Source organism: Tyto alba, unplaced genomic scaffold (genome assembly GCF_018691265.1).
Source record: "Tyto alba isolate M040663 unplaced genomic scaffold, T.alba_DEE_v4.0 Super-Scaffold_1, whole genome shotgun sequence".
Taxonomy (NCBI): domain Eukaryota; kingdom Metazoa; phylum Chordata; class Aves; order Strigiformes; family Tytonidae; genus Tyto; species Tyto alba.
The window spans coordinates 18263081-18280436 of NW_024881261.1; the positions used below are offsets into that span (position 1 = coordinate 18263081).

At 37.4% G+C, this 17356-nt stretch overlaps 2 protein-coding genes across 3 annotated transcripts in view; one reads left to right on the forward strand and one right to left on the reverse strand.

The window, feature by feature from the left end:
- MARCHF5 (membrane associated ring-CH-type finger 5) overlaps positions 1-6002 on the forward strand; it is a 32596-nt gene extending 26594 nt beyond the window's left edge. For both annotated transcript variants that reach the window (XM_032994577.2, XM_032994571.2), the window contains exons 4-6: positions 1731-1914; positions 2331-2497; positions 3703-6002. In XM_032994577.2, the coding sequence (XP_032850468.1) occupies positions 1731-1914; positions 2331-2497; positions 3703-3819 (468 nt within the window). In that variant the 3' untranslated portion in view covers positions 3820-6002. The remainder of the gene's footprint in view (positions 1-1730; positions 1915-2330; positions 2498-3702) is intronic.
- Positions 1-17356, reverse strand: part of CPEB3 (cytoplasmic polyadenylation element binding protein 3) — a 141887-nt gene that overhangs the window by 122208 nt on the left and 2323 nt on the right. The gene's annotated exons all lie outside the window — the stretch shown is intronic.

Sequence of the window (17356 nt, forward strand, 5' to 3'; positions counted from 1 at the left end):
ATGTTTTTTCATCGTATGGATGGCACGTTGGTTAAGAGAATAATTTAATTTTCTTATAATAGATGAGATTAAATTGGGAGTGGAGGGAAACTGTGTCACCCCTTTTACCACCTCAGATTTGCTAGGTTTAATACAACTTGTTTCCTGATGCATTTCAGACTCCTTTCCTTTTGTTGAAGGGCCAGAGAAGCACAAAAGCTATTTTTAAAGGTTAGGTTTCCAGTGGAGAAAATAAATACAGAATTGACATTTTGATTCCAGTGGTAGCTAAGTCAGTAACAAATCATATAGGATTTCTGAAAACAGAGAGATAGTAACTTAAAGCAGAAGAGACAAGATACTGAGGCTTTTTTTGATGGACAAGGACTGTAAGCAGAAACAGGATAGTGTCAGACATCACAATTTGGGTGGAAGATAGTGAAGAAACCAGAAGACAAATGATGAATATTTTTTGCAGGAATAATCTTCTGGCAGCCACAATATTGGTTACACCTATTTTTAGAGCCTGTGGTATGTAACATAACTTCCTGTTCTGGAAGAATAACATGGAATGGCTTTCAAAGCAAGGCTAAAAAGTATGGTTTGAAGGTACCATAGTACATTACACTAGCTTCTTCCCTGTCCTGCTTATTCCAGAAGTACTGGGTTTTGTTGTTTGTTTTTAATTTTGCTATTGTTGTGCGGTCTTGCCACCTAATTCTAGGTTTTATGCAAGTGCAGACTTGATAGCTCTTTGCATTTGTGGGGAAAACAGTAAGTCAATGAAAACATATCAGGAAATCCAGTGCCTGACAAATGTAATAATAATTGTTTTAGTGTTTTAAGTCTTCCTGAATTCTTATAGAAAAAGTCATGAAAGAGCCTGTTCTTTCTAGAAGCATTTCAAAGACTTTGTTAGCATTTACTAATTCTTAATTTGAGACAGTTCTAGAGTATATCTACCACTTTAATTCTTTCTTTTGTCTTCAGCCCTATTAGTTACTTAATTAAAATAAAAGGTATGTACTTTTTAGGAAAACATAAGGCATTGTTCTGTTACAGTTTTAATACATACATTTTAGAAACTGCAAAGTCTGATTATTTTTCTAATGTGACAGTGGAAAGGTTTAGATACATTGATAATGACCATCCTTTAAAATTGCAGCAGTAACCATGTTTAAAAATGAGGTACAAGTGAAGATATGTTATTTTGACTACAGTTGAAAATAATTACCTCTTCCTCTATTGTCTAGAGAAGCAATGCTTCTTAATGCTGTGATCTCTGTTGCATAAAGTATTCCTAAGCAGAAATTTTTTATTAAAACATCCTGAGATAAATGCTATCAATTTATCCTTTAAAGACTAGTATCTAGTCAGTTTGAGTGTGAATTAATCAGTCTAAAATTGTAAATTATTTTGTGTGTTTTGGAAAGCATGTTATTTTGATGTTTCAGATGTTTAGGCTTTCACTTACACAGAAGCACATTAAACTTTTCTTGAGATGGTAAGGAATTGTGTTACAGTTCTCTGCAAGATTAATGATTTGCAAACTAAGGATGGTAGCTTGCCTGCATTACACTTGATAAGCAACTAAGGATGTGAAGGGAAAACTGAGTATATTAGGTAAAGCAGTATTCTTTTTTTTAATTCAAAATATGTGGGCAGCCACAAACAAATTATGTTCTTTTTAAAGTTATGTTTGTTCAGTCGTGGCCTTTGTTATATTTGTCAACTGTATACATATTTACCAGGTTGTGGGTCACAAAGAAGGTCTTGACGTCATGGAGAGAGCTGATCCTTTATTTCTTTTGATTGGACTTCCCACTATCCCAGTTATGCTAATACTGGGCAAGATGATTCGTTGGGAAGACTATGTGCTCAGACTGTGGCGCAAATACTCTAATAAGCTACAAATTTTGAACAGCATATTTCCAGGTAATGTGATTAAACTTAGAAGCAAATATCAAGCTCGAATTTGTGCCTTTAGGAGATGGGGATAGTCAAGTAGTTCTCACCATTCTTAAGAAAAAGTGATTAGCACCTTCCCTTTATGTTCAGTCTATTTAGGTGGTATTTGTATAGTACCTACTGAGAAAGGTGGGGCAAGAGGAGCACGAGAGTGGTTTCAGTTAAGGCCTGAGTAAAAAAAAACAAGCTACTGAAAATTACGGGCCTTATTTTGAAGTAAAAATTGAGTAGTCATTTAACAGAAACAGAATATTTACTGAGAAGAGGGATAATTCTCAAACTGGGCTATAGAATTGTAATGAAGTGGGCACTAATGTGCTTTCTATGTTCTGTTTGAGGCAGTGGGTATGTAACCTTTTCTTCCCCCACTCTCATCCCTTTAGGCATTGGATGTCCTGTTCCTCGTATTCCAGCAGAGGCCAACCCTTTGGCAGATCATGTGTCTGCTACACGTATTCTATGTGGAGCTCTAGTTTTCCCTACTATTGCCACAATAGTTGGCAAGCTGATGTTCAGCAGTGTTAACTCAAATTTACAAAGGACAATCTTGGTAAGATTCAGTATTGTTTGTTTCATAAGCGCTTATAATATGGGAAGGAGTGCTGTATTGTGGGGAGAGGGAGGTAAAGGAAAAAGAAACATAAATTGATCCAGAACTTGAATGAAGGGGTTCTTTTAAGGCTGTCAATCTTGGCAGCGGACAAGGATCACAAGTGTGAGATGCTTTGACCTTATGACTGAAACTATTCTCAGTTCAAGACAAAGCTGAAACTTGTATCTAGTACTGTACTAGGCATACCTTAGGCAGTAATTGTGATAATGAAGATGAACTGGAATCTCCTAAGAACAATCTCTGCAAGGGAAGGCTGGGGTTTACATTATCAACCTTCTCGTATTTAGCTTCTGTTTACTAATCGTTTGAGAGAATCCCTTTGTTACTTAGATTAAAAGAAGGAGAGAAAAATAAACTCCCTGTAGCAGTTGATAGGAGGTGGGAGGACAAATAGAGGAGACCATCTCTTCCTTGTGAATAACCTTTCTGGCTTGCAGCCTTTCAAGGGGAAGCTCACTGAATTTGGGGAGGATGGTATCCCAGGGCATCTGACTGTCACTTCAGCCTCTGTTTTCAATTCCAACATGCTTATGCACCCCTCTCTTCCATATGGAAAAACCAGTGATATTACAACTGTTCATGCAGACTAAAGGCTTCTTAGTGTCTCTTGTGTTTTTGAAGACTTGAGATAAATATATTATAAAATTTTGGGGGGGGGGGGGGAAGTTTGTTTTATGAAAAAGAGATTTTATTTCACTCCACACTTGCTTTTGGCAAGAGACCTTTTTCACAGTCTGATTATACAATAGTAATTAGTAAGTACTCCTTGTGCCATGTATTGTGTATATATATTCAGAGAAGGGAGGAAAGCAGATACGTATCTGCAATTTACTTTGTTCTTTAAATAGGATGTATTTTGATTTTTTTTTTTTTAATTTGTCAGAGCTCCAAGCAAATAAAAGCTTTCAAAATATTTTATAGATCCAGTATGTAATCCCTTTAAGTAACATTAACCTCTGTAATAGTGCACTGTGACAGAAAACTGAGATACTCATTTGGAATTGTCCTAATTAGCTAAACTTCAAAAGAAAATGTTATATGATTGGAAAACAAATCATCTTTGACCAGAAATTTTTAAAAAGAACATTTGCAATGATATGGCACTGAACTGTACAGGTTTTCAAAATATCTTTTTATTTCAGGGTGGAATTGCTTTTGTTGCTATAAAAGGAGCTTTTAAGGTTTACTTCAAACAGCAGCAATATTTGCGCCAAGCTCACCGCAAAATTTTAAATTATCCTGAGCAAGAAGGAGCATAAGGCTGTGATCTCTGGATGTCATACAGTCTCACCTAACAGGTTTCCATGTTGTATTGGTTCCATCGTTATTGCACAGTAGTGGAAAATTGTGATAAGTTGCTGCTCCTGTTTGTTTTTTTTTTTTTTTCTTTAATAAAGCACTGTCTTGTGGCAGGGTAAATCCTTTCAGCAACCACTGAACTGAAGAATGTGACTTGGCTTACATTATCTTGGGGTATTTGTTGGGCAACAGTCTTCTGAATTATATTCATTAAGCCAGTATGCTGAATGGAAAAAAAAGCATCAATGCAGAACAAAACATTTTAAATTGCGTAGTTAATGTAGGCTATATCCAAATGCCATTTCTATACATGTTTTCATATCTACACTATAATCCAGTTCAGCATTTCATACAACGAAGGGAATATTTTTTAGAAAGACAATGCGAGTCATTACCAAGGAGAAGTAATTGAAGGACATAAATCAATAAAGATTTCCTTGGTTTTTGCTGGTATCAGGCAGGGAGCGTAAAATACTCAAATGACTGGTCAGAGAAGGCAGAAGATAGATCACACTCTACAGGACTTGTGTGTCAGCTTTAGCCACCTAAGTACTAGGTGTTGAAATTAGCATGGCTTCCAGGTGACTTTTATTATTGATAATTTTTACTGTCCTGTTGTATCTTCTGCAGTGCCTAGTGTTATCTTCTATTTTCCCATGGCTCTTACTGTTTTGTAACTGGTGCTGGATAGCATTTCTTTATTCCACAGTAAAATAATTACATGGGGGAAGTAAATTTCAGTTGTTTATTTTGTAGTTAAGTATTAGAGCACTTGTTTAGTTTTCATGTTCCTTTTGATTATGTAAATACCTGTACAAGTACAAAGAGCAGTAGAAGTGTGAGGAAAAAATATTGGACGCTAAAGCTACATTTAGACTGGCAGATTAGGGCATCCTTCTAAACTCCAGACCTGGGTGTGTAACTTGGCTCTGTACCAGGACTAGGCCCTCCTCTGCCTGTACCAGCTCTGGTGGAAGGACTGCTTGGAAGGGGTGACATGACACTTTGGGTACCTCAACTGAGTGTGGTACAGACCAGCAGACTACACACTCTTAAGAACGTGGCTTTATTCTGTAAAGGACTAAAGGATAAATCTTAAATATGTAATAAACTAAGTTTATTTATACAGTAAGCTTTACTCTTGCAATATGTTCAAAGTAGCCAGCTGAGGGAGACATTAGCACTTCCGTTATTGATGTATTTATAAACTTAATTTCAACAGAAATTAACTGTTTTGTGAAGTTAAATTTTGACAAACATAATATGGCCATCTAATATTCATACCAGATTTAACCTAGATCTAGTACTTGAAGTTTTTCCTTAACAACAATTTATTTGTTTTTCTCAAATTTTTTTTCCTTGTTCATATTAGTATGTCAAATGCATGGAGAAAGGCTTAAAAAAGAAAACTTTTAGTGGAAGCATCACAAGTAAATATTTCTTTTCACCAGAAACAACGTAAATGCAGAATGGACTTCATATTTGACTGCAATAATGTATGTTAAAGAAATTAAAAATATGGTACCTTTTCTATAGTATGTTTATCTTAATTACTGAGATGTAATATTTTATAACTGTACAAAAGTGTATATAATGGCCAACTAGTATTCAGAAACTATACAGGTATTGAAAACTATACATTGAATCAATATCAAATACTTCTGAGGTTCTTGCTGTAACTGAAGAATTACTATAATCTTGTAAGTCTGCTGATTATATTTGTCTTAGTGGGCTCAGTTTTATATAAAACTCTAAATAGAGTAGCAACCTCTGATAGTTGCTGCTTTCTGTAAGATAGTCTTGAAACAATAAAATATTTCTTACAGAATTCCTCATTTTGAGAAAACAGCTTTTCGGTGGTCTTCACTGTATATATTTCCAACCAATTTATTACTGGTTTTTAAAGTCTCATGAAGAATTGAATGATGCAAATTAGTGGGTTCGAAACTTGTTCCATAGGAAAGCTCATTGTTTCTGCTGGAAGTTAAAGCTATTGTAAAAATACAATTATAAAAATGCTGTATGGATTATAAAATTATTTCATTTGAGTGGCAGAAGATCATTACTCTGTTGTAAATCTTGTTTTTAATTATTGCAAATTATAGTTATGTTGAATTAGGTTGAATAAATATTTTTTACACTCCCTAGTGTATTTTGTCAGTTGAACAAAAGCCTGTGGCAAAACTTCTGAATGAAAAATGTGTTTTAATGTGTATCTGAGGATTTATATAATCAATTTTAGGTTGCTAGCCTACAGAAATATCTTGGGGATGAAGGAATAATTTCTGTAAGACTCTAAACTTGCATTTACATTTCTCTTTTTATTTATTTCTCTCTAGTGATCAATAAATGATGTAGGGGGAAGTATTTCTCAAACATTTAAAGCAAAAGCATTGTTGCAACAGGAACAATTTATGGTAACACAGAACTGGGCTTGGGAGTTACTACATACCTCTGGGTTGGCTGATGTGCAGCATTTATTTAGGGAATACACTGATCCTTCGCCACTGAGAAAGAGAATACTGGCTGTAGGATGTATTTTTTTTTTTCACTAATGTCTAATTTATGTCCCATTGCATTCAAAAGGATTATGAAATGTTATCTAGCATTTCTCAGTGTACGTTCTTATCTGTAAATTGGTTTCTCTTACCCTTCCATTACATCAACATAGAGGCACAAATTATCTCATGTGATTATGTAAATACAGAGAAGATGCTTTTCCCCTTCTCTCTCCCCTCCTATCTTAAATTCCTAGATTTAGATGGAGCCCTATTCTACTTTTGACTATCTTTCGTTTGAATGATGGTTCTTTCCTTTGTCCTCTTTCCCCTGCAAAAGCTCTTCTTTGTAACAATTTGCATGAGTTGCTTGTTTTGAAGTATATTAATTACCTCCTCATCCGGAGTTTTTCTCAAAAGGTTAGCTGTCTCCCTTGGTTATCAGAGATGGAGCCAACCATGTAGCTATTTAACGCCTCTCCAGTATTTAGAGTAGTTATGTGTTTGTAAGAAAAGCTGTGCTTAGGTACTAGGACATCAGTCAGAATTACCAATTTTTATCAAGGACACAATTTTTACTAGAATTTCAGCTGCATAACATTTTATCATGGCAGCTGTGAGGATTCCCCTTTTTTAAATGCATGCTGTGGAACTTGGACAAGCTTATGGAGTTAATGGTTGAGGGTTGCTTGGAGTATCATTTTACTAGATACTTTTTATAAAAGATTTTAACCACCACCAAGTATGTCTCTTTGTTTGCATAGTGGTTTTTTACTGATTGAGAGAACTCAGAACTACAAAGGCCATGGATCCATTTACTGTTGCACCACTAATCTTGTTTTTGGAACTCTATATTTAATGTTCTATGTCCATGCCACTTTCTCTCTGGGTTTTCTCTTTTGAAGAACTAGGATCAGATTTGTTTAATGCATCGCTGAGTACAATCACGTTATCTGTTCTCATAAGAAATGCTGTGCTAACAATTCCTGCTTCCCTTTTTAAAGTACAAATGCCAGTTTCATTACCAAGTCTAGTTTTTAAATTCCTTTCCAGTAGGCAACTGATGTTGAAACTTGTCTTGGTGTGTTTCAGTTGTTGGTTTTGTGGTGTTGTATTTTTTTGGTGGTGGTTGTTGTGGTGTTGGTTTTGTTTGTTTGGGGTTTTTTGTCTTATTTTTGGGGGGGGTTGCCTTTTTTTTTTTTAAGCATGCTGGGATAGGGGTTGACAAAGGAAAGCATGAGAGGATCACAGGTAAAAGCTAGAAAATTCTGGAAAACAGTCTTAGCAGTTATCCTTGCTAGCAGGCCCCCTCCTCTGCACCCTTGCAAAGTAACCACTGTTCTACATAGTGTGAAATAGAACTTGGTATCCAAACCCAAGCAGTAACAGAGTACTAGTTCTTGTGCAGTTTGAGAATAAGTTCTGGGTTTGAAGAGTGATTAAAATGAAAGTGATTCTGTTTTGTCATGTAAATGCTATTCCTCACCTCGATTTTCCTCCTATTTTTTTTTTCAAAAGGTGAGGACGCATGGCTACTTGATTGAGATGGCACTTGTTAGATTGAAAGAAACTTCAAGGAGGCTGACAGTTAACTAGTACGTTAGCCTGGGATAGGAACTGTTTATAGAAACCAGCCTTTTTTCAGAAGTTTTTATTAATTTCAGGATATGTGTGTGTGTGTATATATATAAATTAAAAAAGATTGTACTAAAGGTTTTCTTGGCTGTAGATAAGTACATACATGTAAATAGCAATATATTGGAAAGTGGTTCTTGCTGGAACTGAGGCAACAGTTTAATCCATCAAACTACTGCACACTCAGAATCAACTATCTACAGTTTTGTCAACTAAATACAATTCAATGTATACAGTATTTAAGAACCTAAAAACATTAAGGCTGTGTAGTGTTAATTATCTGCTTTCTACACTAATCTAAATGGCTTAATTTCTTTTCACTTTAAATTTTGAGGAATACAGCTGTTGCCATCCTGCTTACTTTTGGCTCCATTTCCCTAAACTGAGACATTTGACTCTTCCTGTATCATGACTTATTGACAGTTTATTCTTACTGTTTTTACCTGGGTTTTCGGGGGGGAAGGGGGGGGAAATCTTCAAATGTTTCATGAAACCACACCTAGCCTGATGTTTAACTTAGGGGTAAAAAAGTACTCCTGTGTACTCGGAATATACCACTGAATCTGGCAGTATATCATCCTCCTTATCCTCACAGCCTCTCAGTACCTGAACTACCATGGTCTTTACCCTCTTGACTGAAAAGGCACATCTTCCCCACTGGTCTCACTCTTGCTATGACTCTCACTTTTTAACCTCTTTCAGTAAATTCCAGCATAAAGTGGGGAAATGAGAAGCCAGTGTTCCTTAATGAGTTGCTTCAACTCTTGTAGGCGCTGAGGCCAAGACTTCTTTCTTCATTGCTGTTTAGCAGGTTGCTTTATTAGAACTGTTTACAGTTCTGTTCTGTAAACAGGGATGAACTATCTCCATATATACCCCCTATACCTCAGGAAGGTTTGAAGATCTGTGGCCTCTTTGTCCATTCTTGCCAGGTATTCACATTGCTTTTGCACCTCTGAATAGGGTGAGCATAAAGCAGTTACTTCTCGTTGTACCATACTAAGTAGTTCAGTAGAAAAATTCCATTCCAGAACCACTAAAAGCAAATAGCAGACATGACTTGCAACTGCCTCAACTAAACAGCTCAGGACCACCTGTCAAAACATACCTTGCAAGCACCTCATTTAATGCTGGATGATTAAGCCATGGAAAAGCAATTGCCTAAGCAGTGGGCCTCCACAGGAAGTACTATGCTTATTTAAAAAAAAAAAATAAAAAAAATGGACCTTGCTTCTAGCTTCAGACCACTCTCATACAGCATGCACTCTGTTTTGGGTGTTTTGTATTTTTCAATTGCTGTTCCACTCTTACTACAACTCGGCACTACTTAGCTGCAGCTGCTGGGAGCTGAAGAAGGAACACACTGATCTGAGTATTTATGTCTAAGGACTGTTGTGTGAGTAATGATCACTTCTCTGCCATGAATCGTTAGAAGCAGCAAATACCCCTACTTGCTACCTCTGGAAGAGCCTCCCCCTACCACTTTTCCAGATAGTTCTTATGCACAGAACATAGAATAAGTAAGATAGCAAAGAATCAGAAATGTTTGTCTTGATGAAAGTTGTGTGGTTTTTGATTTTTCTGCAGCAAAACCAGTAGCTGGTTCAGAAGTGTTTGACTAACTTGATAGAAGAAAATCTCTACCAGTTTACCTCCCTTGCATAGTTCTAGGTTGAGATCCCAGGAGTAATTCTGAGCTTGGGACTAGTCATAGTTTGCAGCATTATTCTTGTAGGAGCTGCTTGCATTGCTCTGTTTCAAATGACCGTAGTGCAGGAGGAAAGTCCTGCTTCTCCAGTATAGTTGCACTTTGGCTTCAGGGCTTTTTATATATATTTCATTTTTATTTATTTTTTTTTAATCCAAGTCAGATGTTGTTTAAATATACATAACATTAAAATAACTCCCTCTGCATGAGAAGCATGCAGAAGCTTTATGAAACACAAGTTACATGATGAAAGCCTTTTGGAGAGGAGGGCAATGAAAGAATAAAAACTTAATTGAAGATCATTTTGGAGGCAGAAAAAAAATGCCATTCTGACATACTGAATCTGAGATTTAGACCAAATAACCTCAGTACCAAGCTATGAATGGCTAGTGGGATTTCTCATAATCAGCACAATAGCAATTCTTTTGACTGCAGAGAGGGGCATAGAAAATTGTTGCTAATCTATAAGGATAATTCAGTCTGAACTTCATTAAACAAAGGTTTCAGTTTTTTCCCAATTGCTTTGGTATCTTTTATATGCAAAGCAATGTGTTTTCTGTTCTGTTGATTTCTTTTGAAAAAGCAATGGTATCTTTTAACTGCACGGTTCTCTACCCCAGAGTGTTGTTAAATTTCAAGGTACTATAAAAAGGAAAGTGCTTTCCACTTAGCATAAATTAAATACCATGCAATGCAGCTGACCTTCCCCCATTACCAAGCCCCATCTCTTATCACAGACACAGAATCATGCCATGTATTTAAGTCACATACCACCCAACTGGTAACTAGGCTGCTTTTCCTATCTCATTTCAAAGATGAATGAAAATGCGAACTAACCCAAGGAGTAAATTCACAAGTGATTACAAAAGTATGGATGCTTGCATTTCCTTGTTCAGCTCTAGATTCTTTATGAACAGAGTTGTTCTATTTTCCTTTGTAAAGGGCCTCAAAAGTGAAAGCTCTTCTGGTTAATAGGTGGTGAGACTCATTACATACATTTATTTTATTCTTTAAAATACACTTAAAATGTTTACACATAGCTACTTATATGCTAAATGACAGAAAACGTATGTGTATTTCCTGAGCCTTCAGATCTTAAGCTATTTTGGATAGTGTAGGTGACCACAGACAGTCCATAACATTCTTTTCAACAACTCCTGCTCAAAGCATTTCAGTTCTTGCTGAGCTAAATCACATATGCTATGTGTTGGAATCCCTTTATATAACACTTAAGAGTAGAGTCATTAGCAGCCCACAGAAATACTTTGTCCTAATCTACAGATTAGGACCAAGAAAAACATAAAACAGCTTTACTAGTGGCAACTGTGGAGATGTTTTAGAGAAGATTCCATTAACGTGCCATGGAGATTATCACAGATGTCGGGGATCATCTTGTCTTCTCAAAAATCTAAGCATCATGAGGCCTTTCTTGACCAAGCATGAATCTCGAATATGTCCTCTGCAATGGCCAGTACCATGTGGCTTGTAGCACTGAGCTCTCTGTGCCTCAGGCTTTTTAACTAAGTACCAAGACAGGGAAAAAACCCTTTGTGGAAAACTACAATTGCAGATAGTGTAATTATAGGAGGTTGTTAGAATGCGAAACAATACTGCAGACACCTCCCAAAACTGCACGAGATGCATGTTTTAACTGATTTTACTAGCTTCTTACTGTCAAAATGATGACCAAAGTCCTTATTTATTGCAGCTGGTATTCAGATGTTACATAAGTAACTATTTGCAAACCTGCAGTTGACAAGCAGACTGTTTCTTCTGTAGTTATCCGGTTTGTCCTTGTTACCACATTAATTAAATCCCGTAAACTTCCCTTAGACTGTCTCATCATTGAGAAATAGAGCCATTTATGGCATCCACATATGAAGAGTTTAAAGAAAGTCAAACCAAATCATTCTGCAGAATAAACTGGACACCTTCAAAAGTCTGTTAGATGGTTGGCTTTAGGATCCTCATTACAGGGTAATTAGTTGCATCTGGATATACCTCAGGAGCAAATTAATGAAGTGTTTTAAAAAGCAGTGCATAAGACTTGAATTCATCCCTTTTGGCAGCTGCGTAATCATCATCTGGGAATCCATGTAATCCTTTTCTTGCACCTAAAATATGTTCTTATGAATGGCAGCCACTGAGCCAATGTTAAAACACATCTGCATACATAGGAACATGACCAAGAGAAACTGAGTATTTCTACATCAGCCATGATGTGCAGCTTGGATGGTGCATTTTAGTTTTGTTTCGGTTCTGTTCAGTTTTTAACAGAACAAGGCTTGTGTCACTGTGCACCACAGGAAAGGCGCAAAAGGCATAAGCAAGCTGAATTCAGTATGTGGCAGTTCTGCTCCAGTCAGAAAGCAAATAAATTTACTGAAATGTAACTAGGCTAAATCAAATATATACCACAATTATATGGCACATAGTAAGCAGACTCCAAAAGTGAGTGGTGTATTTTTGCATCCTAACATTTCCTGTATTCCCAAAGCAGATTCTTTCCTTATTATTGCATTTTTGAGATATAATTAGATGACCTCAAAATATCTTTTTTCTGTAACAACCCTTTTTTGGAAGTCAAGTCTCTTTCTTTACTAATTGATTTGCAGAGGAACTAAAGTTATCTTCATCAAAATACAGTAACAAGAGTTAATATTCCCTGTCCAATTGGTAAGAAAGGAGAATGATGGGGAGAGTGTACAATGAAGTTATATTCTAGTACTACTAACAGGTAAACTTGGTGCTATGTCTTAAATAGTGTATATAGTTCATTTTGTTTTTTAAAATATATTAGCATTGAAAAAGGAAACATCTAATCAGTTTATACTATCCCCTGCCATGCACATACACATAACAAAATCTGCCTTTTTGCTCAATGCTGATACCAAAAAGCGAGATACCAGAGTGACAGCCTACTGTATTGGCCATCCTGCCCTTCACACACTGTTCCCTTCATCTTGTGCAGGGGTCTCACCTGGTTGGTGATTGCAGTACATGCTGAAAAGCTAGAGGATGTGAAGAATCACTTTATGAAACAAAATCAGCTAGTGACTGAAGTGTGAGGGATGCTACAGGTAATGACTGCAGGGTCACTTACATCTGTACAATTTGACTTTTCAGTCCCAAAAGTCCTACAAAAAAATTCCCTTTTCCATCTATAGAAACAAAGCAACCACTTGACAATATAAACTATCAATCCCAATGGAGAAACGGAGTTTCTCAAGCACATTTGAGAAATTGGTCGCAGCTGGACGTTGCTGCAGATTTAATTTCAGCTGGTTTAAGGTACAGTTACACAGCTCAGTTATGGTCTTTGCTGGATGAACGGGTGCACATAGAGCAACTTTGTGATGGAATGAGCCATGGATATGCCACCTGATATTTCAAACTGTACTGCACCTTGACCATTCCTACTTTCCACGATTGCTGGATGCTAGTGGGATTCTTCTGGGTGACAGCCTAATGCTCCTGCCTTCAGGCTCACTTGCCTCCCCAGGAAGCACCTGCAGTCCACAGCAGATGCCCCCGTCCTGGGGCCTGACCACCACTTCTTGCTAATGGCTCACCCAGGCAGCAGGCATAACCTGCTCCCAGCTCAAGCAGCAGAATAGGTATAAGGACTGCTGGGAGAAAGCTCAGTTTGGCTGAGACCCTCTTTCCCTTACTCTTATTTAATGATACATACAAAAAAAAAAAAAAAGCACATACAGACCTGAGATTGTGGCAGCTTATTGCGTACCTGCCCCCCAGGGGTCTGTCCGTTCTTGAGTCACTGGGCAATTACAGAGCTTTGGGCTGACCTGGTAGTAATTACTTTATACCAGAGACAGGCTGGCAGAATAGTACCTCTCTCTTCCTCTGGGAGGGAAACCAAGTCTAGTTCTCCTAGGACATAGGAAAGGCCCATGAGTCAAAGGCATGAAGGGCACAGAGTGCCTCTGCCATCACTGTATGGTGAAAGCACAGCCTAAATGCAGATAGCTGACTTGGCCATTACTTGCTTCCAGTAAGGATGGGGTTGAGACTAATCTGCCCTACTGAACAAGCTTCAAGCACCTTTTTTTTCCCCAGCAGGTACAATATTTTCTTTAAATAATACTGTATCTTTAGTGGTGCATTATAAGGCTCTGACACCTAAATACAGACAGACCACAGTACAACTTTACAGAGGCCAGGTTAGCCTCAGAGTCTGCAAAATAACAAGAGATATAAATGAAAACACTGTGGCAGGATTCTGGAACTGTATCAACTACTTGGCAGAGAAGAGATACAGATTTCGTATCATGTCTAGAACAAGATTATCCCTCATCACAGCTGTGGTTGCAATGTAAGCCTAGATTTGATGCTGGAATTCTAAAATACTGCATTATCTGAAAGTAGATCTAGGCCCCGGGCAGGTAAAATGCTAGGACTTGCCCGCACTTTGTTTTCTTTTTCCTGCTTCTGCTGCTCCTGCCAGTAGTTAGGGGTTGTGCTGAAAAGTTACTTTTAAAGGTCAGTGATAGTTGGATATGGATTTGCAATCCTGAACACATGCAGTATTTGAGAAGATGATCTGATCTCATATTCTGGTTCAGTCCTTTTGTAGTTAATCTCCCCATTTTCCAACTGTGTAGGAATTGTAGATTTTGGCTAATCCTTCTCATATGCCTCTGGTGGTTGGAGCTTTTTCCACTGACAGCAGTTCATCAGTACAGCTAAACAAAATCACTGTAAGCTGTCAAACAGAAGACAAATGAGAGCTTACAAAATAGAATACTCGCTGAACTGAGACAAAACTTCCAGTGCCGACAGTGATGATGGCGGGGGGCAGAGACTATCTAGTTATAATTGCCAATTTAGCAACAGCTGAGCCTGTACTTATCTGAATTGGTACTTCTGCTAAATTCATGATGTTTTTGTCCTGTGCTAAGCCTTGACGTTAGCAGACACAATGCAAATGCAGTGTTCCAGGGATAACTCCTCTCTCAAAAAACAGCAGGTGGCAGTTAGTCTGAGGACTGAATCCTAGGGGAAGATTGCTTTTTCCCTCATGTGGGCACCTGTTGAGCTGAGATTTTTTTAATCTGCCTACAAGCATCAAGGTGATGAGCATGCACTGTTTTCTTCAGTAGATGTTTGTAATTGTTCTCAGTTCAAGCCTTTAGCTTTTTTCCTAAGCCCCAAATATAAATTCACTTTTCTTTTTGTTTAAAACTTTCACACTGTGCTCTTTAAGTCTTGTCTAGATAATGGCTTATCTTTGGATTGTACCTCATAAAACCAGCATTCTGTTTTATCATGAAGTGATTGCCACCAAACACTGGTGAATAAATCATAAATATGCCTTATTCTACCAAGGATAGGTGATTTGTGGGAGATAATTACTGTTTAGCTTGTTAATTTGCTCTGTCATCGAAAGATGTTTCAAGTTAATGAACAGCATATAAAAGGATATATAAAAATATGCAAGAACCATTTGTCTGAAATAACTTTTACTCCAATGCAGTAAAGTGCAGACAGAATTACAGTAACAAAACAAATGCACTTGCCCTTTTAAATGAAAACCAGTGTCTCAGAGTAATTAACATGATAGTAATAACTCTCATAATCTAAAAATAATCATCAACTATAACATTAGGCATAGGAAGTCGAAGTAAAAGAGCATGTTTAGTGTATTGATGATGTTAGTATACAGCATGGCATACCTAAAACAGAAAGAGAATACAGAATCCTGAAATTAGACTATTCATTACAAGAATAAGGGGTTGGCAAGAAAGTAGAGTAAGAAACAAATCTTTCCTCCTTTCATGTACCCATATACTGCCATCCGTTTTGGGACAGGAACCTTCTAACAGCCTTCTAACCCACACTGTATACAGGAGGAACCATGTCCCTTCTCCAAACTGACAGTTATTCTAGTCCCATAAATAGCTTGCTATAAATTATGCCAGAGAAAATTAAAATCGGAGGGATAACACAAAAATAAGCAATATAATATGGACAAGGGAGAAAGTTGGTCTTCAACTGAAACTTGAAATGTTACAGACCAACATGCCACATCCTATAACGTTTTGACAGGCCTATCATCAGCAAGGGTGTAATTTCATTTCCCATCATATGGGTAGCATGTTTGGTTTGCAGTTTGGAGATGAGGCAGATCACAGGCATTTACACTGCCTGTGGTCCAAGTCATCAGTATTTGAACCAGCTTTGACCAAAAATGCCGCACTTGAGCTCACATGGTGGGTCCTGCAGAAGGGGTAGGGGCTAGCAGCACCCATTCTGCTTGGAGCACATGTGCGTCGGGCAGCAGGAATGCAAGTCTGTCTTTTGAAGTCTTCTAGTCCAGCTTCAAAAGCAGCTGTTTGCATGCAGACTTCATTCACATATTTCTAAGGCTTATGTGGGGTGTACATTCATGGATAACGCTGTTATTCAAATATTAACTGTTACTAATAACTGCTATTAAGTAACTGTTACTATTAAAATTTAAGGAGACTTTAGATTTACAAGGCTGAACTCTAAAATTAATGAAGAAAGGTGCTGGAACAACCGATTCATTATTATTTTCGTACTGTGTGTATTGTATTAGACTTCCTCTAAATCTGTGTAGGCCAAGGGCATGGCTTTAACTGAGCCAGTGTAATGGCCTGTACTGTCCTTCCTAGCAGGACTTGTTTCAGTTCCCCACTCCCAACTCCTGACAGTGACCCAACAGCATGAGGTGGCTGACTGTGAAGGAGCATGGAGATATGCACCTGGTCCTTTCAAGACAGCCATGGGACTGATGCAGTCATCCCATAAAACTCACTTTCAGACTCGCTCCAGTTTGCCTACATGAATTCACCTTTTTCTTTGCTGCTAGATCTAGATAATTTCTCATGGCTCAGTGTATGTGAATCTGACCTCTTCTCCGTGAAAGGGTGTAGCAGAGAGGGTCAGAAGAAGAGAGTTTAGCAAGGAAACTTCAGCTTTGTCAGTCTTACTCTTTAATATGCAAGTAACTTCACTTCAGACTTGCATGATGGTGATTAGTAAACATAATATGTCTAAGGCCATTCAAGCTGACAAATCTCTGACTCATCTCTCCTCTGTATTGGGGTGATATAGTTCCTGCATTAGCTGAGTTTTTTGAAATAAAAAACTGACAAAGGAAAGACAAAAGGGAATTTAGCAAAATCTCATAATTAATTCAACAACATTTTAAATCACCAGCTGCAATGTTATTCAATTTTGGTGAATGGGAAATTAAATAATTCAAAATATTTAAAATCTCTCAGAGCAATTATTCAATTGAAAGCTTAAAAGTTCAGATCAATCTTCAGGGGGGTATATTTCTAATGAACAGGACTTCTCTCCAGTCAAGAGCACACATTATCTCTGCGGTGTTCTTTCCAAGCTTACAACTCTGAAGATTACCATTTATTCTCTGTCAGATTTTATGCACTTCTTGCCAGAGTATCATTTATATTTTATTTCTTCAAATCAGAAAAAAAATATATTTTTAGAAAGAGAGGGCAAGCAGAAGAAGCCTTTAAATACAAATCAGCTGATTCAGAGTCCCTTCTCCATTTTCTATCTCCTTCAACCACACTGCCTTGTATTTACTCTTAAGTTAAACCAGTCAGATGAGCTTTAGCTCTCTGTGACAGAATTACAGAAAACAGG